The sequence below is a fragment of the Scyliorhinus torazame genome, chromosome 8, assembly GCF_047496885.1.
Source record: "Scyliorhinus torazame isolate Kashiwa2021f chromosome 8, sScyTor2.1, whole genome shotgun sequence".
Taxonomy (NCBI): domain Eukaryota; kingdom Metazoa; phylum Chordata; class Chondrichthyes; order Carcharhiniformes; family Scyliorhinidae; genus Scyliorhinus; species Scyliorhinus torazame.
In genome coordinates this window covers 198,977,775-198,996,563 of record NC_092714.1, presented here as the reverse complement: position 1 = coordinate 198,996,563, position 18,789 = coordinate 198,977,775, and the positions used below count along the sequence as shown (strand labels likewise).

General features: G+C 48.0%; 1 protein-coding gene across 1 annotated transcript; it reads right to left on the bottom strand.

The window, feature by feature from the left end:
• Window positions 1-319: 319 nt before the first annotated feature.
• Window positions 320-18,450, bottom strand: LOC140428332 (uncharacterized). Its single transcript, XM_072514687.1, has 2 exons — window positions 18,352-18,450; window positions 320-2,411 (listed from the first exon to the last, which is right to left on the bottom strand). Exons 1-2 carry the CDS (start codon window positions 18,409-18,411, stop codon window positions 1,209-1,211), a joined length of 1,263 nt encoding a protein of 420 aa, XP_072370788.1. The 5' UTR covers window positions 18,412-18,450; the 3' UTR covers window positions 320-1,208.
• Between the last annotated feature and the right edge of the window lie 339 nt (window positions 18,451-18,789).

Below are 18,789 nucleotides of genomic sequence, written 5' to 3'. Positions count from 1 at the left end.
AGGAAGATTGCGCTATTTCTCTCCACCGCGGCAGACCACGCCATCCACATCTACAACTCCCTCACGTTCGTTGACGGCAAAGACAAAACAAAATTCAAAACAGTCCTGCTGAAGTTTGACAGCCACTGCGACATTGAGGTGAATGAGAGCTTTGAACGGTACATTTTCCAGCGGAGGCTTCAGGGTAAGGATGAACCTCTTCAGTCTTTCGTGACCCATCTCCGCATCCTAGCACAGTCATGTAACTATGACTCTGTTGATTCCCAAAATTCTTTCTCCGTCAGTCTGGCCTCAATAAAAGTCGAGATGGATTCGCACATAAAAAGAAGTTATTTTATTCAGCTTGCAAGCTTGATTCATTTCACAGAAACATAAGAGACATCCAGTCTCCTACATCCCAGAAAGCGAATGAACAAAGAGACAAAGGGATCTCTGCAAATCAATTCAAATGGTATCAAGTTTCACATACTCGACACCCATAGGTCATCCTATGTCCCTCCTGACTTGTTTGATCTATTCTGATTGGCTCACTTCCAATCCCTTTCTCTGGCCCCTATCAATGCAGCATCACTCTCGTAGACACACCTCTTCCTGCTTTTTCCATGCGGTCTCAAATCCCTTTGTCTCTACCTGCCAGAATCAAAGTGGCTTATTTCTACATTACATGAACTAATATCTCTAAAGTAACTATTTTATATCACATTCGTCATTCCCTCCTTTTATCATTCCATGATAACCGAACTATCCAATCCATAGCTACGGTTCCCCATCTAAAAAGATCCGTCGCTGCATTTCCAAGTCCTGTCTTAGCCCCCCTTCATCTGCCTCACCCTCATGGATTTTAACAGTTAAGTTTTGAGGGGCGTTGATCTGATCCAGTGCACCCCGCATTCTACCCATCACACATTTAAGGATGGCCAGGCCCACAAAGATGCAGCCGATAGTTACCACTAGATACATGGCCATATTTATCAACCAGTCCTTCCATCCTCCAAATCCCCAGTTACCCCAAGAGCCAGGATCCTGCATCCCGTCCAAGTGATCCCGTATGCGATCCATAAATTTAGTGATGTTAGCGGTCAAGTCCTGAACTCCCATGATACACTTGCCCTGTACTATGGCGCATACCCCACCCTCACGGGCCAGAAGATAGTCAAGAGCATACTGGTTCTGCATTGCAAACAACCGTAGCTGAGACAACTCCTTGGTTATTGCCCCGAGGGCTCCCAAGGTTTCATTTCCCAAGATGGTAAGGCCGCAAATAAAATAATCCCGATCACTGACAGCCAAGGAACCCCCCACACCTCCCAGTTTATCCAACTTTGAAATGCCCATTCGGGCCGCCCAGCAATGCGGAAAGCCCTAGTCCCAACAGTGATATGAGAGACATTCGCCCAGCCACAGAGGAGCTGGAGGCCGGCGTTCAATGGAACGCAAGTGGTGTTGTAACAAACGCATTGGCCAGACACCTGGGTGATATGGCACCTCCTGTCCGTACAGGTGGGAAACAGACATGTTATATTCGTGTCCACCTCTACCAGCAAACAGCCATATCCTTCACTGCTGAAGCAATTCTCGTACAACCGGGAATCCCTATTGGGAGTGAAGTGGCTAGGTATGTACGCCCTCCACCGTCGCAGCCTATCGTACTGTGAATGGGAATTATCCCGAGGAAGGGGAAGGCAAATAGCCGGTGGTGCTGAACCCGGATCGTAAGGAAGAGTGACCTGATCGGGCAGTGGTTCGGAATGCTGACAATGAACCACCGTTTGGGGAGTGCCGCAAAGCGGTGAAACAGAAAATAACCTAGACACCGCTGCGGGGTTTGGGTAGCAGACAACCCGTCCCTGGCCATACAAGCGGTGGTAAATCTGGTAGAAGAGATTCATACGACCTGGGTTTTCCTCAGTTTGGCCTTTAATTAACTTAAGTGTATCTCCCGGTAACCTACGTTCCAGCTGTACTTCCCTTCTCATACGCCCCGTCCTCTCTCTAGTCCCTTTCTCTTTCTCATAGCCTCTTCCTACACTCTTCTGACAGCCTGATTTTACCTTTATTGTACCACTCTTAATACATCCAAAATCGAATTTACATGTATTCCGAAAACAAGGCAATGTCCATATAATGTTCCCTTCCCATCGCCGGGACCGGTGCAACTGCTTCATGACTCCTGCATTCTCCTTAACTTTGATGACCTTCCATGAGTCGATACCATGTCCTCGTATATGGGGGCAGCGAAGAACATCACCTTTGCAGAGGTGATGTAACCTTGTAGATTGGTTGGGGCTACACAGATACATAATATTCCCCTTTTCCTTGTCCATCGCCAATAACACGCCAAGCGAAGTGAAGCCAAATATCAGACAGACGATGCGTTCCACTCCATCATGCTCCACACCTGTAAAATAGCACTGGAGAAGGGAGGCAGGTTAGTATCCGACCTTTTACAGTAGTGGAGATGGACTCAATTTACAGTGATGTAGGTGGACCCAAGTACTTCGGCCCTCCACTTTAACCGCTGTGGGGGTGGTAAGGAGAACTTGGAAGGGCCCGTCCCATCGCGGCTCCGACCCCTTCCTAGTCCAATTTTTGACCATGACATAACTACCGGGCTGGACTGAAAGTGAGCTAGGTACTGGGGGCAATGGCTGGTGAGCCGCGCCGACCTGGCCATGGAGTTCCTTGAGCACTTGCGTGAGGGCTAGAACATAGGTGGTCATTTCTTCAGTCATCTGATGAAACTGAACCAGTCTGGGAACCTGCAGGCTCCAGGGAGTTCTAAGAGGCCTGCCATAAAGAATCTCGGCGGGAGAGAGCCGGGCCGGTCCTGCAGGTGTAACCCGCAGCTGGAAGAGGGCAACGGGGAGCAACTTAAGCCATGTCAGTCCCGTGTCTGCTCTTAATTTAGCCAATTTAGTTTTGAGGGTCTGATTGTGTCTCTCAACCAACCCGGCCGCCTGCGGTCTGTAAGCACAGTGTAACTGCTGGCGTATGCCCAACTGGGAGCAAAACTCCTTGTTAATTTGTCCAATAAAATGAGGCCCATTATCAGAACTTAACTGAGCTGGTATACCGTACCGGGGAATGATTTCCCTCATCAAGACTTTAACCACAGTAGCGGCTTTATTATCGATAGTCGGATACACCTCAACCCATCTGCTGAACACATCCACAATGACCAAAATATATTTGTAACATTGACACCTTTCCAACTCAATGTAATCCATTTGGAGCGTCTCAAAGGGACCACTGGGCAACGGGGTTTGCCCCTTCCCACAAGGGATACCTTTTCCGGTGTTATATTGCTGACAAATCAAACACCGATTACTGATACTTTGGGCCAACCCCTGCATTTTAGGGTGCCACCAAGTGTCCAGCAACAAATCACTAGTCCCTCGAGCCCCACAATGAGTTGCAAAGTGTACACATTCAATGACCCATAAAGCCAGCACATCAGACATACAAGTCTGATGTGCAGGCGTGGTCCATAAAGAGGAAACAGAATCATATGTATAACCTAACCGTTTCCACATTTGTTTATCACTCTCAGGAGCGTCCTCCTGTAACCTTATGACGTCTTGGATGGTTGGCATTGACTTGTCAGAAGCAGACATATTTATAGTAGATCGTTTAGTCTAACTTAACATCTTAGGCACCATCACTTGCTGAATTTGCGCGGCTGTTCGCGCTGCACGATCTGCTCGTTCATTACCAACGTCAACTGGGGTTGTACCATTCGTGTGGGCAGCGCATTTAATAACGGAAATCTGCGCGGGCATAAGGAGGGCCTGCAGTAGGTCATTAACTAAACCCCGGTGGGATATTTGACCACACATAATCATGTCAGGTTGTTCTGACGAAATGTCACTCAAATCGCCCCTTATTGTGGTAGTTTCCTGAATCAAGGCTAAACAGTCGTGACCAGGCGCGTCCTCATGGACAGGGGGACCGCTAAGAAAACAGGCTGGATTGATAGTGGTACAGTATTTAAATGTCAGACGTGGATTGTTCAAAAGGTATATCTCATACCTATTCTGACGAGCTGCGGTAAGATGCTGAGTCTGCAGTTGCCTCAGTAGTGCGATGACCGAGTGGGAGCTATACACCGTAATATCCTGTTGGAGGGTGAGAGCATGTAATGGCTATGCGATGGCATTGATTGAACGTAAATCCTGTACTAATCGGTACTGGTCTGGTTTGGCTGGTTTAGGCACAGCAAGTATGGGGGTGTTACATTCTGATTGGCAAGGGACCAAAATACCCTGTTTCAGCAGCTCTTGAATTAATTTATCTATTGATGGAGCAGCTTGAGATTTCAGGGGGTATTGTCGAATGGAAGGTAGCTTTACATGATCCTTAATCATCACCTTAATAGGTGTAACATTTGTCTTTCCCACTTGTGATGGGTATTCCGCCCAGACCTGTGGATTGACATATTCCAAAACATCATGTCCCCTGTGATGCTGCAGTCGAGTGTTAATCGTTTCAGGGACCTCAAAATATTTTATGGTAGTGCCGTCCGGCATGACTTGAAGTGCGTAGTCTGTTGGATCTGAATGATCCACTGCCCTCCTGACCATTCGCCCCATATCCCTGGCATGGTACTGGTCATGGACCTGACGTGTAATATGAGGGCTTACCGAAGCTGACTGTGGCCATAAATGTGGTGATATTGTAACAAAATCGGCTGTACCTTCTTTTCCCGTGACTGTGGCTGTAACCTTGACTGGCCATTCGGTCTCAAGTAATGGCCGGTATTTGTCCTCCAACTCCCTGTTTCGTCCAGTTCTGTCATAGGCCAGGGTAACGTGATGCAGTGACTGTTCAACGTCTAATGTCCACCACTGGGGGGTGATAGAAATATAGCACTGTTGTCTCATCCTCCTCTTCGCTGATCCACCCACCCAAAGTCACTATATTGGGGCTCCTGCTGGTAAACTACCATTTCTGCCGCTTGTTGAGGTCGCAGATCATCCTTTTTCATTACATACTCAGTCTTAACCTTTGTAACTGAGCCTCCTTCTTGGCCTACACCCTCCTTCCAGTAAAATCTGACTGCCCTTGCCATCTGGGAAGGGTCGTTCTCTGTCCAATTTATGTTATTACATTTCACAGCAGTAACCACAGAAGGTGATAGGCAATGCATTAACATAGCACAGTATTGAGGGGAATTCTGACCATTTTAATACAGCAAATCGCCTGACTGCCCCCGGTAGATTTCATTAAAACGCTCCAGAAATTCCACTGGCTCTTCAGTCTTCCTAGGTTTTAGGTCTAAGATAACAGAAAGATTTATGGGCCTTTGAAATGTGCTATTCAACGCATTCAAGATCTGTGTCCTTCTATCGTCGTCTAACGCATAGGCCTGCTGGAGTGCGGCATGACTAGCATAATTCAGGTGGTTAAGATAATTGCGGTACTCTGCTGGGGTTAAAATCTGCTGGACTAGGGCCCAGAGGTCCCTTGAATCAGCTTGATAAATTGAGATGGTAGTTCTCAAGGAATCCACGAAGGCAGCAGGAGATTTTTTTCTATCTGGGATTGTAGCCATAATAGCCATCATCTCACTGGGTGTCCATGGGAAGTAAACGTCTATCGTGGGGTTCGCTCCCGCAGTCCCTGGGTCAGGGTTTCGCATCTTCCTAATCGGTAACTGTCTCCGAATGTCACCAGGGGGCACTCTAGCTATTTCCCCTGGTTGTTCCAAGACTTCAACGTCTCTCCCTGTCACTAGGGGGAGTTCTTTCTCTTCAAACGAAGTTGTTTCAGCTTCCTTTGTTCCCGTATCTTGTGATTTCTCCTTAGTTTGGGGAGACTTAGGTGATATGCTTAATTGTTTCTGGTGAGCGTCAAGCCCCTCTCTCGCTGTCCGAGATCTTGTCCTAGAGCTAACTGGGCTTGTGGGACAGAGTTCCTTTTGCTCTTCCGGTTGTGAAGTTGGTAAATCAGGACCCACACTATCACCCAAAAGGGCTTGAGTTTCTGGCATATTTGAAATCTGGTGAGCAATGACTGGGTATATATTATTGTACTCTGGTGGTTCTGGAATGAGCGCAGACCATGCTATGGGTGCAGACGGAACTTTTACTGACTTTTCCAAATTATTGAATTTCTCTTCTTCTGTCAATTCAAGGCCAGCCATTGAACTACGTAGCTCGTCTCTTGTGTGACCCAGGTCCTTCCTGTCTCTATTTGCTCTTTTTTTTTTAAACTTAAAAATGTTTGAAAATTCAAATTGAATTACTGCAACTTGCAAGCTTAGCTCTGATCTCAACTCAGAACTAAATTTACAATTTGCTTAACACAAACTTGTATAACATTTACAACTTAATTATTTCTTTATCTTAACAATTTTTCTTTTAACAAGTTTTTTTTTCTTTTACATACACATAAGTATTAGCAAAATCAACTATCATCTCCAGATTGACACTTTTTAAAATGGTGTCCATGATCTTCTTTAAGTTTCTATTAATCTCCAGATAAAATGAGATAAACCTTATTTCAAGTAAGTAAAACTTAAGATTCTGGCAATTTCAATCAATTGCTTTCGAAAATAATAACTTTTATCAAAGAGGTGGAGAAACCCACTGGTTTCCTTTAATTAATTCAAAACGTAACTTTGCTGGTGTTCACTGACTCAAAGGAAAGGTATCCGATCACACTAGCGACTGGTGCTGTTATCTCAAGGCCTGAGTGAGAAGCACTGTCTGTTTTCAACTTTGCCTGCTGCTGTTAACCCCTTGAGAGACTTCTGCTTCAACCAATATGCAGCATTCCCCACAATCTCAACTAGTCCTCGGAACTGTGTTTTTCGCCAATACAATCCAAGGAGACAATTTTAGCTTAATCAACTATATATTTAAAACACTCACACATAGAGTTGAACCATCTTCAGATTTAAAAACAGTTATACTGGACTGAACCTTCATTACTGAAGTCCCATCAGCCCCTGAACCCATATAATAGACTGAACCTTCATTACTGAAGTCCCATCAGCCTCTGAACCCTTATACTTGGAATTGAATCATCATTTGCGATGTCACATCAACCCAAAACCCTAACCCAAGCCGAAACAACAATATGAAATCCCATCAATTAAATTGCTAATCCCCAGACTGACCTGTGATTTCGTCGAGGCGGTCTTTCTGTGCCAACCGCGAGTGACCAGACTAATCAGACGATAAGAAGAGGGGAACAATCAATGCGCGGTCGTTTTCCAGTTCTACATTGAGGGCCCTTTGTTCCCCATCCTCCTGTTCATAATCAGTCTAATTCTGATTTCGCAGTTGGATCAGGATCGCCCTGAGAAATCCCGGTTTTCGGCACCAAATGTTGATTCCCAAAATTCTTTCTCCGTCAGTCTGGCCTCAATAAAAGTCGAGATGGATTCGCACATAAAAAGAAGTTATTTTATTCAGCTTGCAAGCTTGATTCATTTCACAGAAACATAAGAGACATCCAGTCTCCTACATCCCAGAAAGCGAATGAACAAAGAGACAAAGGGATCTCTGCAAATCAATTCAAATGGTATCAAGTTTCACATACTCGACACCCATAGGTCATCCTATGTCCCTCCTGACTTGTTTGATCTATTCTGATTGGCTCACTTCCAATCCCTTTCTCTGGCCCCTATCAATGCAGCATCACTCTCGTAGACACACCTCTTCCTGCTTTTTCCATGCGGTCTCAAATCCCTTTGTCTCTACCTGCCAGAATCAAAGTGGCTTATTTCTACATTACATTAACTAATATCTCCAAAGTAACTATTTTATATCACATTCGTCAACTCGACGGCTGATTCCATGATCCGGGATCAGGTCGTTTTCGGGGTCCACTCCGACTCCCTTCAGCAGCAGCTCCTGAAAGTCAAACAGTTGACCTTCTCTGTCGCTATCGAGACGTGCGTTGTCCATGAGCATGCTAAGAATCGTTACTCCCACATCAGGGCGGCAAAAACTGCGAAGCTGGCCTCCCATGAGGCGGAATGGGTGCAGGCCATTGCACAAATGCAGGGCCTGAGCATCGAGGAGAGTGGCCGTTTCGCGTGCTTTTCCCGGGTCCCTGCGCATGCGCGCTCCGACTGAGTGGTCGATGAGCCCGATAACCCGACTGCGCAGGTGGGTACGTCGACCTATCGCACTGCGCATGTGCGATGGCGCATGGAACGCGCTGACGTCGGCGTCATGACGTGTCCTAATTGTGGCTCCGCCCACTTAAAGCGGCAATGTCTGGCAAAAGGACGCCGGTGTCTAGTGTGGCAAGATTGGTCACTACGCAGCCCTTTGCAGATCTGCTCCACCGCTCAGCAGCCAGCGAACCCAGCTGAGGCGCAGAAGTGTCCGCTCAATACAACAAGGCATGCCAGATTGCGATCCCAACAGCCCAACAGACCCTGATGCTCAGTACCTCAAGTCCCCATATCGGGTGGGCATCATAACTACACATGCGCTGCCTTCCACCACATCTACGCAACGCCTCTCGATCCTCCATGTGGATCCCGACGACGAGTGGTCTGCTGTTCTCACAGTGAACAAGGCTCGCATCCGGTTCAAACTGGACACCGGCGCATTGGCGAATCTCATCTCAAAATCCGACCTCGACACCATCTGCGCCAAACCAAGCATTTTTCCACCAATCTACCAGCAGTCCAGCCGGTCCACGCGCCCACCGCGATGCCAGCGATCCCGCCTCTCCAAGCGCAGGCGGCTTCTAATCCGCCTCTGCGGCGATTAACGAGAATTCGGCACCCACCACAACGACTAAATCTAAAGACTGAGCTTTTGTACATTTTTGTGACTTCACCAATTGGACCTCTGTAAATATCATTTTGTTTGCCATGTATCTGCACTATCGCAACCTTCCTATGTATATACGTTCGTTTAGACATCTTTCTGTATATAGTCAGGCACATATATATATATATATATATTTATAAGCATCCACACCTTAGTATTTATTCATTTTTTTTAAATGGGGGGAGTGTCATAATATACATCTATGTATACAATGGAGTGCAGACAGGCAGTGATTGACACACAGGATGACCAGTAAGCACACAGAACAGAGCAGCCAATCACCAGACAGGACACGACCACAAGAAAGCCAGAGGGCACCAATTTTCCCGCTCTCTCGGGACCCAGCCTCTGTGACAGTCAGAGCTCGTGAGCTGGCCAGTGCTTACACCATGTGGTAGCTAAGTTAGTCTGGGCAGGCTAGTGTCAGGTCTCCAGTCAAGTCAGCATAGTGTCAACCCACAGTTGAACATGTATAACAGTTTGGATGTTGAATAAAATCATGTTGTATTTTATCAAGTGTTGGAGATCTGTCTCTCGCTACACTGCATCAAGTGCAGTTTACTTCGACCCAGCCTACCCAACACATCAGGGAGATGTCATAATATCCACGCATGTATATAATGATGTACAGACAGGCAGTGATTGACACACAGGATGACCAGTAAGCACACAGCACAGTGCAGCCAATCACCAGACAGGACACCACCACTATAAAGCCAGAGGGCACTAGGTTTCCCGCTATCTCTGGACCCAGCCACTGAGGCAGTCAGAGTTCACAAGCTAGCACAGTGCAAACACCATGCGGTAGCTAGTAAGTCTGGTCAGGCTAGTACTAGGTCTCCAGTCAGTTCAGTATAGTGTCAACCCACAGTTAAAGATGTATGTTAGTTCTATTGTTCACTAAAACCGTATTGGATCTTCTACAGTGTTAGAGGTCTGTTTCTCGCATCACTGCATCAAGTGCAGTCCCCATCGAACCGACCTGCCTAACACATCAGTCGGGGCCGGCGAAATTTCAGGGTTAGGCTCTGGAGCTTGCACTGGAAGTCCAGGCCAAGTAGCAAGGCAGCGCAGAGGTTGGGGAGGGTGTAGAGCCGGAAGCCACTGAATTCTATGACCTGGACGGTAAGGGTGGCGATGCAATACCCCCGGATTGCCACGGAGTGGGATCCGGAGTCCAGGGAGATTCTTTGGTTAGCGGAGTGGACCACGAGGGAGCAGCGCCTTACCGATGAAGCTCTCAGTGCTCCCGGAGTCCTTAAGGCGGGATATCTCGTGCCCATCGACCTTTACCTTTATCGAAGCGGACGCGGGGTTGTGCGGTCGAGACTGGTCGGTCGTGACTGAGGCGAGGCGCGGCTGGTCGTCGGCAGTTGCAGGGGATGAGTGGCCCGATGAGGTGCCCGACGGGCAGGGGTCCTGAGGCGGATAAGATGACAGCACCCATGGGCCGCACATGTCCTGGGGCAGGCAAGATGGCAGCACCCATTGGTTCTGAGGCAAGCACGATGGCTGTGAGTGGAGCAAGGTGGCGGAGCCTACGGGCCGCACGTGGTCTGAGGAGAGGAAGATGGTGGCGCCCACTGGCTGCACGTGGGGGCTTCCGGGGCAATAGCGGCGATTGAGCGGGCCTGGCACACTGTGGCGAAATGTCCCTTCTTGCCACAGGTCTTGCAGAGCGCGCTCCTCGCCGGGGAGCGCTGCCGGCGGTGTTTTGTCTGTCCGCAGAGTAGCACTTGGGTCCCCCGGGGTTGGTTGGCTGCCACGCAGCACAGGCGTGGGGTTGGCTGAGGGCGGCCGCTGATGGGGTCCACGATGGGGTGGCTGCTGGCGGGGTCCACAGGGGGGGGGGGCCGTGCGGTCGGGGGCATATGCCCGTACATTGTGTGAGGCAACCGCGAATGAGAGCGCAAGTTTCTTTGTTGCCGCGAGGTCAAGCGTGGCCCCCTCTAAGAGGCGCTGGCGGATGTAGTCAGACCCTATGCCCGTAACGAATGAGTCTCTCATTAGCAAGTTCGAATGTTCAGTGGCCGAAACAGCCTGGCAGTCACAGTCTCTCACCAGGGCGAGCAGGGCACGCCAGAAATCTTCCACAGACTCACCGGGAAGTTGGTGCCGCGTGGACAGGAGGTGGTGGCGTAGATCTTGTTGGTCTGTTGAGTGTAATTCTTCTTGAGTAGCGCCATGGCTTCTGCGTAGGTAGGCGCGTCCTGGACAAGGGGAAAAACGTTGGAGTTCAGCCGCGTGTACAGAATCTGGAACTTTTATGCTTCTGAGTTTGGGTCTGGTGCAGACCCGATGTTTGCTTCAAAGCAAGCGAGCCAATATTGGAAGTCGATTTTGGCGTTGTCTGCTTGAGGATGCAGCTGCAGGCGATCCGGCTTGATGCGGAGATCCATGTCTAAAAAATCTCTGTGTAATAAATTGATGCACTATCGATTACGACGAAATGAGAGTAGAATGTAATCAAGGTTTTATTACACAGAGATGTGTGGCCTCCTAAAGCAGCTGATGAAATAGCTGCTGTTCGGAGAGCACACACATTTATACTCCACCTAATGGGCGGAGCCAGCAGGCAGGGATCTACCCCCGTAGTACAGGGGCCTTACCGTAATACCCATATATACAATATAATGCAACAGTGGTGACTACCACAGGAGGATGTGACTATTACGAAGCCAAGTACTGGAGACTTAACACAGAATGAGAAGGAGGTCTCAAAAACATTGGTTCTATCCAATAGGTATAATATACTTGCTATCCCTGAGGACAATGAGAAAGATTGTGGTGAAGATAGTCACAATGCAGATCAAGGCATCATGGTTCAGAAGGATGGCAAACTTGTGGAAAAGCAGAGTACAAATATGGGGGTGAATTATCCGCGTCCCCGTTTCTCGACAGCGAGCCGTCGCCGGCAGCGGGATTCTCCATTCCCGGAGCTGACCAATGGGATTTCCCATTGTATCCACCACACGACGCCGGGATACCCGCAAGCGGGGGTATGCTGCCGTCCCAGAGGAGAACCGCGCCGGCAGAGAATACACCCCATGGTATTGAAAGGAAATTATATAATTAAGATGACAGATAGCATCACTGTCATACGATAGCAGATTGAGCCCTGAAGGGTGTTTTGCCTAACGGGCGCTCAGGTAAGCAATATCTCCAGGAGAGGAATTTGGAAAGAGAAATGGAATATCCAGTTGTTGTGATGCATGTTAAACAATAACAAATGTAAGAACTGAGAGGAATCCTGTTCAGGGGTATCAGGAATTAGGAGCTAAAGGGAGACATGGTAGCACAATGGTTAGCACTGTTGCTTCACAGCACCACGGTCCCAGGTTCGATACCCATTGGGTCACTATCTGTGTGGAGTCTGCATGTTCTCCTTTTGTCTGCATGGGTGTCCTCCGGGTGCTCCGGTTTCCTCCCACAAGTCCCGAAAGATGTGCTAGTAGGTGAAATGGACATTCTGAATTCTTCCTCTGTGTATCCGAACAGGCACCGGAGTGTGGTGACTAGGGGATTTTCACAGTAACTTCATTGCGATGTTGATGTAAGCCTATGTGTGGCAGTAATAAAGGTTATTAAATGAAAAACATCAAGCTGATGATCTCTAGAGTCTAGGTTATTGCCCAAGCCATGTGCACATTTAAATTGAAATAGACAGATCAGGGGCAGCACGGTGGTGCATTGGTTAGCACTGCTGCCTCACGGCGCTGAGGTCCTTGGTTCGATCCGGGCTCTGGGTCACTGTCCACGTGAAGTTTGCACATTCTCCCCGTGCTTGCGGGGATTTCGCCCACACAACCCAAAGTTGTGCTGGGTAGGTGGATTGGCCATGCTAAATTGCCCCTTAATTGGAAAAAGTGAACTGAGTACGCTAAATTTATTTAAAAAATAGAAATAGGCAGATCTGATAAGGAGAATTAACGTGTGGCTAAAGGACTGGTGAGGGAAAGAAATGCCAATTCTCTTCCCACACCTAGTGGACAGTGCAGGCAAACATTTGTCTGTTTCCATAGCTAGTAATTCCCCAAACAGATCGCTAGTCTGTCGCCAGGGGCTTATAGCTTGAGGGGCACAACTCCACATAAGACCATAAGGAATTAGGCCATTTGGCCCATCGAGTCTGCTCTGCCATTCAATCATGGCTGATATGTTTCTCATCCCCATTCTCCTGCCTGCTCCCCAAAACCCCTGATCCTCAAGATCCTATCTGTCTCTGTCTTAAAGACACTCAGTAATTTGGCCTCCACAGCCTTCTGCGGTAATGAGTTCCACAGATTCACCACCCTCTGGCTGAAGAGATTCCTCCTCATCTCAGTTTTAAAGGATCGTTCCTTCAATCTCAGGCTGTGGCCTCAGGTTCTAGTTTTTCCCACGAGTGGAAACACACTCTACGTGTCCACTCTATCTAGGCCTCGCAGTATTCTGTAAGTTTCAATAAGATCTCCCCTCACCCTTCTTAACTCAAACGAGTACAGACCCAGAATCCTCAACCGCCCCTCGTACGACAAGCTCTTCATTCCAGAGATCGTTCTTGTGAACCTCCTCTGGACCCTCTCCAAAGCCAGCACATCATCCCTTAGATACGGGCCCAAAACTGCTCACAATACTCCAAATGGGATCTAACCAGAGCCTGAAACAGCGTCAGAAGCACATCCCTGGTCTTGTATTGAACCATGATGTGGAGATGCCGGCGTTGGACTGGGGTGGCCACAGTAAGAAGTCTTACAACACCAGGTTAAAGTCCAACAGGTTTATTTCAAATCACTAGCTTTCGGAGCACTGCTCCTTCCTGAGGAAGGAACAGTGCTCCTAAAGCTAGTGATTCAAATCAAACCTGTTGGACTTTAACCTGGTGTTGCGAGACTTCTTGGGCAGGATTCCCCGACCCCCCGCCGAGTCGGAGAATCACCTGAGGGGTGGCGTGAATACCGCCTCCGCCGGCTGCTGAATTCTCCGGTGTTGGGGATATGGCGGGGGCGGGAATCGTGGCACGCCGGTCGGCGGCTGCTGGCAGTGGCACCCCTGGCGATTCTCCGGCCCGCGATGGGCCGAGTGACCGCTGGTTTCAGCCGGACCCGCCGGCGTAAATTAGAGGAGGTACTTAACGGCGGGACCTGGCTACACAGGCGGCCTCCGGGGGGGGAGGTGCGGGGGGATCTGGCCCCGGGAGGCGCTCCCACGATGGCCTGGCCAGCGATCGGGGCCCACCGATCTGCGGGCGGGCCTGTGCCCTGGGGGCACTCTATTCTTCCGCGATGGGCGACGCGGAGATGAACGCCGCTGTGCATGCGCTGGGATGACGCCAGCACACGCTGGCGCTCCCACGCATGTGCCAACTTGCGCCGGCCAGCGGAGGCGCTTTGGCGCCGGTTGGCCTGGCGCCAATCCCCTTCCGTGTCGGCTGGTGGGTGCAAATTGCTCCGGCGCCGGCCTAGCCCCTGAAGGTGCGGAGGATTCCGCACCTTCGGGGCGGCCCAACGCCAGAGTGGTTCAAGCCACCCCTTCGCGCCTGAGTTGCCCGTCCCACCGGTTCGCGGAGAATCCCGCCCAAGATTGTATTCTATTCCTTTCAACATGAATGCTAACATGACATTTGCCTTTATAACTGCCGACTGAACCTGCACCTTAACCTTAAGAGAACTTGAATGAGGAATCCTAAGTCTCTTTGTACTTCTGATTTCCTATGCCTATTCCCATTTAGAAAATAATCCATGCCTCCATTCTTCCTACCAAAGTGCATATCCTCACACTTTTCCACATCATATTCCATCTGCCACCTCATTGCTCACTCTCCTAGCCTGTCCAAGTCTTTCTACAGCCCCTGGGAGAGGATAAAGGCAGCGCCAGATCGAGGCCTTCACTTATCTTCCGGGAGCGGACCTGCGTGGGACAGTGCTGCAGGTAGGACAGCTGGAAAATTGAAGAAAAAACCCGGTAAAGTGGCGTCACAGGAGACTGTGACCTGATTGGCTGAAAGACAGGCGAGGCTAAATTTGAATGTTTGTGGAGTTATTAGTTTTAATTTGATTTAAATTACTATTTTAAAGTTGATTTGAATTACTATTTTAAAATTTTTAAATCTCACTTAAATAACTATTTTGGGTTGATTTAAATTATTATTTTTAAGTTGATTTAAATAACTTTTTAATTTCAATTAAATAACTATTGAATTTGTTGTCAGATCAAGCAAGACAAATACTCGGATAAAGCTAATGAAATAATATACAGGAGATTGGATATAATCCAACACAAAAACATCTTTCTAAAGTTTAATTTCAAAGGTTTAATTTAAAGGAATAATTCATAGCAGGACAGTTCCAAGGCGTGGTCTGCTCCTGTTGCTCCATGTGGCAGGCTGGGGACAGTTCCAGTCCCCAGGTCAGCATGTGTGCAGGAAGTGTTTCCAGTTACAGCTCCTGGAAGCTCGAGTTTCAGAGCTGGAGCGGCGGCTGGAGACACTGTGGAGCATCCGCGAGTCGGAGAGCATCGTGGACAGCACATATAGAGAGGTGGTCACACCGCAGGCTCAGACTCTGCAGGCAGGAAGGGAATGGGTGACCACCAGACAGAGCAAGATAGCGAGGCCAGTAGTGCAGGAGTCTCCTATGGCCATTCCCCTGCAGAACAGATATACCGCTTTGGATACTGTCGAGGAGAATGGCCTCTCAAGGGAAAACAGCAACAGCCAAACTTGTGGCACAACGGTTGGTTCTGCTGCAGAGGGGAGGGGTGATAAGTGTGACAGTGCAATATTTATAGGGGATTCAATTGTAATGGGAATAGACAGGCGTTTCTGTGGCTGCAAACGAGACTCCAGGATGGTATATTGCCTCCCTGGTGCTGGGGTCAAGGATGTCTTGGAGCGGTTACAGGACATTCTGGAGCGGGAGGGTGAACAGCCAGTGGTCATGGTACACATCGGTACAAACGACATAGGTAAAAAAAGGGATGAGGTCCTAAAAGCAGAATGCAGCGAGCTAGGAATGAAGTTAAGAAGTCGGTCCTTGAAGGTAGTGATCTCAGGATTACTGCCGGTGCCACGTGCTAGTCAGAGTAGAAATGACAGGATATATAGGATGAATACGTGGCTGAAGAGATGGTGTCAGGGGGAGGGTTTCAGATTCCTGGGGCATTGGGACCGGTTCTGGGGGAGGTGGGACCTGTACAAACTGGATGGGTTACACCTGGGCAGGACTGGAACTGATGTCCTAGGGGGGTTATTTGCTAGAGCGGTTGGGGAGTGTTTAAACTAATGTGGCAGGGGGATGGGAAACGATGCAGGAAGTCGGAAGGTAGTAAAACAAAGGCAGAAACATAAGGCAGTAAGGGGGGAAGTGTAAGGCAGAGAAGCCATAGTCAAAAATCAAAAAGGGCGACAGTACAGGTACAGTGACTGAGGGGAGCTCAGTGAATAGGCCCAGTAATACTAAAAGGAATAAAACGGGAAGTAAAAACATAAATGGAAAGCGACGTGGCAGGTTGTTACATGAAGATATGGGTTCAACGACAAGGAAAATTAGGAGAAATGTTAGGAGGAAAAATAACTTAAGAGAGGTTACTGATCAAGGTGTTAAGATTCAAAACAGAGGTATAAATGCCAACGTAAGTGTACTTGACCTGAATGCTCGTAGTGTTCGGAATAAGGTACATGAGTTGATGTCGCAAATCATCGTGAATGACTATGATTTAGTGGCCATTACTGAACATGGTTAAAGAATTGCCACGACTGGGAGTTAAATATCCAAGGGTATCAAACTATTCGGAAGGACAGAGTGGATGGTAAAGGGGTTGGATTATGATTATCTAAGCATGACATCTGGGCAATAGTAAGGGATGACATTGGTGCTATGGAGGATAAGGTTGAATCCATTTGGGTGGAAATCAGGAATAGGAAGGCAAAAAAGTCACTGAAAGTCACTATAGGCCACCAAATAGTAACATGTTGGTGGGACAGGCAATAAACAAAGAAATAACTGATGCATGTAGAAATGGTACAGCAGTTATCATGGGGGATTTTAATCTACATGTCGATTGGTTTAACCAGGTTGGTCATGGCAGCCTTGAGGAGGAGTTTATAGGATGTATCCGCGATAGTTTCCTAGAACAGTATGTAATGGAATCTAAGAGGGAACAAGTGATCCTAGATCTGGTCCTGTGTAAGAGACAGGTTGATTAATGATCTCATAGTTAGGGATCCTCTCGGAAGGAGCAATCATAATATGGTGGAATTTAAAATACAGCTGGAGGGTGAGAAGGTAAAATCAAACACCAGTGTTTTGTGCTTAAACAAAGGAGATTACAATGGGATGAGAGAAGAGCTAGCTAAGGTAGACTGGGAGCAAAGACTTTATGGTGAAACAGTTGAGGAACAGTGGAGAATCTTCCAAGCAATTTTTCACAGTACTCAGCAAAGGTTTATACCAACAAAAAGGAAGGACGGTAGAAAGAGGGAAAATCGACCATGGATATCTAAGGAAATAAGGGAGAGTATCAAATTGAAGAAAAAAGCATACAAAGTGGCAAAGATTACTGGGAGACTAGAGGACTGGGAAATCTTTAGGGGGCAAAAGAAAGCTACTAAAAAAGCTATAAAGACGAGTAAGATAGATTATGAGAGTAAACTTGCTCAGAATATAAAAACAGACAGTAAAAGTTTCGACAAATATATAAAACAAAAAAGAGTGGCTAAGGTAAATATTGGTCCTTTAGAGGATGAGAAGGGAGATTTAATAATGGGAGATGAACAGGTTTTTTGGGTCGGTCTTCACAGTGGAAGACACAAATAACATGCCAGTGACTGATGAAAATGAAGCTATGACAGGTGAGGACATTGAGATGATTGTTATCACTCAGGAAGTAGTGATGGGCAAGCTAATGGGGCTAAAGGTAGACAAGTCTCCTCGCCCTGATGGAATGCATCCCAGAGTGCTAAAAGAGATGGCCAATATGATAACCCAATATGATAAAGCCTACCAAGACACGCAACGCGCGGTCTTGGTAAGACAGGAAACCGAACAACAGGTTGAACAGTTGCAGAAACAGTGCAACGACTTAAAAGCAGCCCTACGAGCGCTCCACACTTCCACGACGGAACAAAGGCAGAGCTCAGTAGATCACGCAAAGTGCCGAAAGCAAATTGCAGAATGGCAATCTCTGCTTTCTGTTCAGAATGGGTTTCAGAGCACGTTTGGACACCAGTTCGATCAGGAAAACGGCCCCGTTAGGAGATCAGGAGTTAAATGAGACTGCCCACAGATATGTACATGAGACATGTACACAGGGAATACCCCAGAAACGAAACGCACCCCAACCCCCGACTGCACAGGCAGAACACACCTCTATGAACCCTGTAACCACACAACGCAGGGCCACAACAGAAGGAGACCCAGATTTCCTGTACACGACCGTGTTAACCGTAACCCAATTATGGGACGCGTGTGATAAAATTACACCGTTCCTACCCACATCGGACCCCACCAGTTCTTTGCTAGAGTAAAACAGCAGGCGACTATGTACAGCCTGGATGAAAATGAGCAAGTCAACTCACAGTTTTAAGCCTCGACCCTTCAGTCGTGGCAGCCCTTCCCGACCCACAGAATGTAGCCATGATGTGGAGATGCCGGCGTTGGACTGGGGTGAGCACAGTACGAAGTCTTACAACACCAGGTTAAAGTCCAACAGGTTTGTTTGCTAGTGACATCGAAACAAACCTGTTGGACTTTAACCTGGTGTTGTAAGACTTCGTACTGCACAGAATGTAGGATGAGGCACACTCCAAGAAATGCACACAGCGATCCTAGATGCGATCGGCTATAACAAAGGCCGAAACAAATGTAGGCAGAAAAAGACAGAGCACCCCACAGCATTTGCTGGACGCTTGTGGATTCATTTTCCAGCGGTATTTGGAGAGTAAGCCCGCGCCCATTTGACCCCAGATAATATGGCCAAATGGACTCGCATCCTAGTCTCTCATGCGACAGAGGCA